Raw genomic sequence first — 5951 nt, forward strand, 5'->3', positions numbered from 1 at the left:
GTTACCAAAAAGAAACCTGAAAAACACCTTTAGGCAAATTTTTTTAAGCACAATTTATTAAAAAAAACATCTGAATATTTTTAGCCTTTGAAAAAAAAACAATTCAGAAAAAAGAATCGTTTAGAAAATCACGTAAAAAATACAGAAATAATTTTTGGCGCCAATCAACTCCTCCCCTTTCTTACGTCAACCTCCATTCAATTATGACGTCACAATCTCCTCACCTGCACTTGCATGACGTAGTGTTGATGTCCGGATACGACCTCAGACTCACGTTTCCGTCGGTATCCAGTAGCAACAACGTCATCGTTTCCATGACGTCAGCGGTGCAGCACGGCTGGGGAATTCCCCTGACGACGTTGCTGAACAGCGATTGGATGATGGCATGGTTCGTCATCACCGACGTTGTTGTCTGTAAAAATAAAAATTCAATTTATTTTACTTTATCTAAGTAATTTTTAGAGAGTTTAAAAAAATATTTCAGTTGTTTAATGTAACGAGCTTATGTCGGTTATTAAAAAAAAATCGCAACAACAGAAAAATTTTTGCTTAAAAATTTAAATAATTTTATAATATTAATTATATTAATATTAATGTTTTAAAATATTCTCAATTAAAAGATTAGATTTTATATAAACAAACCCCGAATTGACATGATCCCTCGCAGTAGGACATCTTGTACCCTGTGGGAGCCACTATCCACTGATCCCATCCGATCTCGTTGAAGCTGACCATCTTGCTCTTCAGCCCGCATCCCTGATGAACTGTGACGTCACTATCAGCAGTTTCACTCAGCACTGCGACGTCACTGTTGACTTCTTTGTTGTTCTTCCTCCTGTTGCGGTGCTTCCTCCTTCGCTTCTTCTTCTCGACTTTTTCCACGTCCTCTTGAGCCGATCTCCTTGAGCGGGTTGACTGTTGTTAAGAAAAAAATAAATTATGTTTAAAGCTTTTATTTTATTGTAACAACAACAGAATATAAATTGTAGTTGGAAAAACTTGTTTGCAATTTGTTTAACGTTTTGAATTAATTAAAACTGATATACTTAAAATTTCTTAATAGTTTCATACAATTATTTTGTTGTTAGATAAAAATTATTATTGTAAATAATTTTTGGACATTTATTAAAAGTTTTTTATTTTTAATTAACTTGTTCATGACGTTGAACTTCCAACGCCAGCTTGTTCTTCATCTCCAGGTGGTTGTCAGTGTTCAGCTCGTTGCCGTAGACGACCAAAACAGGGAAGTCCCCATCCAGTTCAACCTCCTCGTCCACCGTGAACTTTTTGGGGAGGTTCTGACCAATCACGAGAGAGTATTTGGACTTGGAGAGGACGGATTTGGCGGTTTTCGATTGGATGTTGTACTTGGAGTTGGTCTCGGCGGCTTGTTCGGTTGACACTTTCTTGTATATCTGAAGGTAAAAGCTTTTTAGTTTACAAATAAATAAACCTTATTGACAAAGTTTATATATATTAGTTTTGAAATAAATAAACTTATAAGGTAAATATTATTTGTGGAAAATCTTCATCTGTATAAAACACTTTTTATAAATCCAAAAACATATCCACTTTGTTTGAATTTGATTTTTATGTGAACTTATATTTAGTGTGTATATACTTTTACGTGATAAATGACAGAAATAAAACCACTTTTATTGAAAAGAATAAAAGGTAAAAAAAAATATTATTTTTTTCTCTTACTAACTGTATCAAAATGTTTTCAAACCACTCAAAATATTTTTTTTCTTGTATAATACGTTTCTGAAAACAATTATAACTTTTATACTTCAGTTTTATGACTGTAACAAAAATTAAATTCTAACACAAGTAACAATTTTTTTTTAAGCTACGATTCTGATCACCATACAGGATGTGAGAATTATTAAAATCAAAGCTGTACGAAAACTTCAAAGAAGAAAATCACTGGAGCGGAAAGTTTTGTAAATCCAAGTTAAATTGTGTTTTCATCACAAACAACGATTATTATTTTAGCTGAAAATTACTACGCGAATTTCTGTTTTATTTGTTTTCTTTGCCTGAGCAAATATTTTCTTATCGGCTGTTTATTTGTTTAATGCCCGCTCGTAATAAGAAAATAAATTTTTGTTTAAACATCTGTTCGCCTTGTTTGCTTTTCTGAAAATTTAAGAAAAATAAGCTTTAATGAATATCGGGGTTGTGAGAAGAAAAAAATTTGAACTTTAATTTGATAAAAATCTACTATTCTAAGCAATAAGGTCATTGAAAATATATTACCTAAAGAACTTTCTGAGTTTTAATCTAAAACTAAAAAAATAACAAGATAAGTTATTTCTGATCTTTTTTTTTATTTTATGTAATTTTTGTAACTTTTGTAAACGCCTTAGAAAAATACATTCTAAATGGAAACTAACTATATAATGAAACCTAGCATTTATTTTCTCGTATTTTTATTAAAACTTATATAATAAAACTAACAACTTTCTTCAGTTTCTTGCTAAACTTCTTCTTGAACAATCCGACTTGTATCAACTTAGGGTTTTCCCCCTGACACCCAATAAACCTGACATCTGCCATGGAAACCTCGGTATCTTGATCCTGGATATCGAATATGTGCAGTTTCACTGTTTCATCTGATTTCACTCGCGCTGTAACTGTAAAATTTATTTTATTAAAATACTTTATTTGTTTTTTTAATTAATCAAATTTTAAGTAAGTTTTTTCATACTATTAAAAATGTTTATGTTTTAGTTTTCATTTTCGCAATATCTTTAGAAACTAAATAGTTTTTTCATGACCTAAGGAAAAAAGAATTTCTTTGTACGTTATCATAATATAGTTTTTACTGATTGTTTAAATGTAAACAGATATTTTGTACACAATAGAACTAGTATAATTTTTTTTTATAAGATTGTTTGGTAATGATATGCTTGCCCGTATTTTCTGATTTAAAGTTTTCTGCCCAATTTTTAAAAAAAAGTTTAAATTTTTATTGACAGAATACTTGTCGGTTTTAGAATTAATTTTAATCCAACCTAGAGTGTTATTTTTAGTAAATTTCGACTTGACTTTTTTCAATCTGAAATAAACTTAGACATTTCAAAAACAAACAACTTAAAACTAAACTTGAAGTTATTTGATAAATTACTATTGCTTCCAATGTTTGCATAAAGTTGTTTTAACTGAAGTACTTTTTATTTTTAAGCACTTGGCAAATTTTGCTTTTTAATTTCTGCACTCTAGATAAAATAATGAAAGGTTAAAATAACTAAAGATAAGCATCAAAATATCTTTTGAAAACGCTTGTATCATTTTTTAGTGATTTTAAACAAAATAATATGCAGCTTTTGAAAACAAGTTCCCATAAAAAATACAAAAAGCAAGTCAAAAAGTAGTTTTATTGGTTTCAATTTAGATATTTACTACCTCAAAGTACTTACAAATCTTGAAGCTAAAAATAATCAAAGTTTTGAATGTTTAGGTTTTAAAATACACCGCGACAAAGTTTGTTAGTTTAACAATTTTAACTTAAAAAGCATGGAGTTTGCATCGAAAATCTTCTATTTTCACTCAGATTGCCGCAAACCCGCTGCAATGCAACCATCTGTTGCCAGGCAACGCAGAAACAGCTGTCAGGTGAAAGTGGTTGCCGGGGACGAACGTTGCTAAGCAACAGGTGACTTACAGCATGTTAACAGGTGCGCGTTTAAAGCTGCGTAAACAAAAGAAGCGATGAAATCACCGAACCGTGTAAAGTCACGTGACTTTCATCTCTTGGTTGCCGAGCAACTTTTAACTCGATTTCGCTTTGTAAGGCGATTAGCTTGGGTTTAATAAACAGTTTGAGACGTTCTTTTCAGTTTCTGAAACTTTTTATTTGATCCTTTTTAATCGGGATTTGTTCGAAAGAGCGGAAAGGACTTTAAAATTTTGGACAGGTGATTTTCGAAATAAATCCGATTTAACTTAAGTAGCTAGTAGTTGATCTTTTGTCTGAATAAGATTGTTTTTAAAAAGGATTTTGCTTTGATTTTGTAAAATTGACCCAGGTACCGTCTTCTGATTATTAAGCCAATTAGTTGGTTTTACCATGAAAGTATTCTTTAACAAATTTTTAACGTTTTATATATTTAAAATTTTCTTCTTGAATATAAAACAGACCAGTTCTTAGTATTAATATTTTCTAGAGTTAAGAGATTGTTTACTTAATTATTTTTCATCTTTTACATTTTGTCTATATTTCGTTCTTTTTCTATTTTTACAATAAATCTTGTGTAAAGTTGTTTTTTTTAATCAAAGTTATAACATAAAATTTCAAGCAAATATCATTTTAAAAACACTTTTTATAATACTAACCCTGCTTAGGTTTGAAACTTTTTATGACGTCATAGTCGCGGTTGTCCTTGTACTTGTGGTAGACGTCCATCATCACCGAGTTTACTGTCACGTCACAACCAGGTTGTTGATGACGTAACTGCTGTGACGTAACAACTTGAACGAACGCAAACGTGAAGAGGTAGTAATAACAATTCATATTTTACTTTTCTGCAATAAAGTCAAGTAATATTTAAAAACTTAAACAAAAAGCTTAAAGCAAAACTTAAATTTATGAAATAATTATAAAGTGTTTAAAAAGTTAAAGTCTTTAACAGTCTTAAATTATTCATTATTTATTTTTTAACTCGTTAGCTTTTTTAGTTTAAAGTATTTTTAATTAAAACTTTTCAAAGTCAAAGTCTTTATAATTTACTTCGCTTACTCTCAAGACTCTGAAAAAAAATTAAATTCCATCTGATTTTAAGCAAAATAATTTTTTTTTATCTTTTTTCTTAGATCTCTCAAATACTTTTTTTCTTGAAGAAATCTTGAAGAGTTTAGCAAACACTCTTTTTCGTTTAATAGGAAAAACATGCAGGCTAAGTATTGAATATTTTTCAATGTTCGTAAACTTTGAAATTTAAAAATAAAACAGTGTAATGATTAAACTAAAATTTAAAAGAAAATCATATGTTTTTTTAGTCAGTTATAAAACTTTACAAACATGAATAAAAAAATTGATTATTTTACCAAGAGTTTTTATCACTAGATTTAGTATAGCTTAAAAACGTTAAAATTAAAGATGTGTTTAAAAGAAATATATTTTGGATAATTTGAAAATAAAACGAAAATTAACATTAGTAGTTGATAAACTTTTATTTATTTTAACTTTAAATTAATTGTTTAAAACCAGTCGTTTCTATCAAAACAAAAAAAAATCTTTTAGAACAAAAATTTGTCGTATTCATGATTACTTAAGCACTTTTTTTTTGTATAAACAATAAAAGAAAAATAATTTAATTAACCTTTTTATTAAAAAAAACTCATACACAAAAATTTTAACTAAACTTAAACAATACACAAAAAAAAAAGCAACAAAAACAATACTTCAATGAAATGATTAGTGCAAACATTTTTTTTAATACGCATAACACAACGACTAAACGACAAACTAAATTTTATTTACAAAAACAGAAATTAATTACTAACACCTGTATAATCCTGATTGATTTAATATATTACGATGTGCGTGTATATATTATGTGTACAAACAAACTTTTTACTCTTTGTAATTTCGTCTTTAATATTATCGTTTTCGATCTTTTAAAATTTAAACATATTTTATAATATATATATATATATATATATATATAGAAATAACATACACAAAATAAACTTTTGCTTGGTACAGCTGTTTCTGCGTTTAATACGCGTCCTCAGCCAAGTTTTATTCAATGAAAAGCAAACTTGTAATAAAATTATACAAAATTAGGTATTACGTAATAATAGATAGTTGATTTATGTATATATATAATAAAGCCATGTTTAACTACGTTATTTTTTTTTTAAGTTTATAAATAAGCTAGTTTAGAATCTACATTAGATTGCTTCTTATTTTTTCTTATGTAGATACATTTTTATTTCTTTTAGGA

General features: G+C 28.2%; 1 protein-coding gene across 1 annotated transcript; it reads right to left on the reverse strand.

Moving 5' to 3' along the window:
- Positions 1-220: 220 nt before the first annotated feature.
- On the reverse strand, positions 221-4516 carry LOC145841719 (uncharacterized). Its single transcript, XM_082949069.1, has 5 exons — positions 4339-4516; positions 2461-2636; positions 1152-1415; positions 643-915; positions 221-412 (listed from the first exon to the last, which is right to left on the reverse strand). The coding sequence occupies exons 1-5, from the start codon at positions 4514-4516 to the stop codon at positions 221-223; spliced, it is 1083 nt and encodes a 360-aa protein (XP_082805195.1).
- Between the last annotated feature and the right edge of the window lie 1435 nt (positions 4517-5951).

Source organism: Thalia democratica, chromosome 7, assembly GCF_965202585.1.
Source record: "Thalia democratica chromosome 7, ktThaDemo2.hap1.1, whole genome shotgun sequence".
In the NCBI taxonomy this organism is placed as follows: Eukaryota; Metazoa; Chordata; class Thaliacea; order Salpida; family Salpidae; genus Thalia; species Thalia democratica.

Bases quoted from the DNA above. Each gene is read 5' to 3' on its own strand.
- LOC145841719 (XM_082949069.1), bottom strand. From the start codon at position 4,516: ATGAATTGTTATTACTACCTCTTCACGTTTGCGTTCGTTCAAGTTGTT. The intron at 2,637-4,338 runs GTTAGTATTATA...TAAATTTTACAG, and splicing joins AAGTTTCAAACCTAAGCAGG to TTACAGCGCGAGTGAAATCA. The intron at 1,416-2,460 runs GTTAGTTTTATT...TTTTACCTTCAG, and splicing joins GCAAGAAACTGAAGAAAGTT to ATATACAAGAAAGTGTCAAC.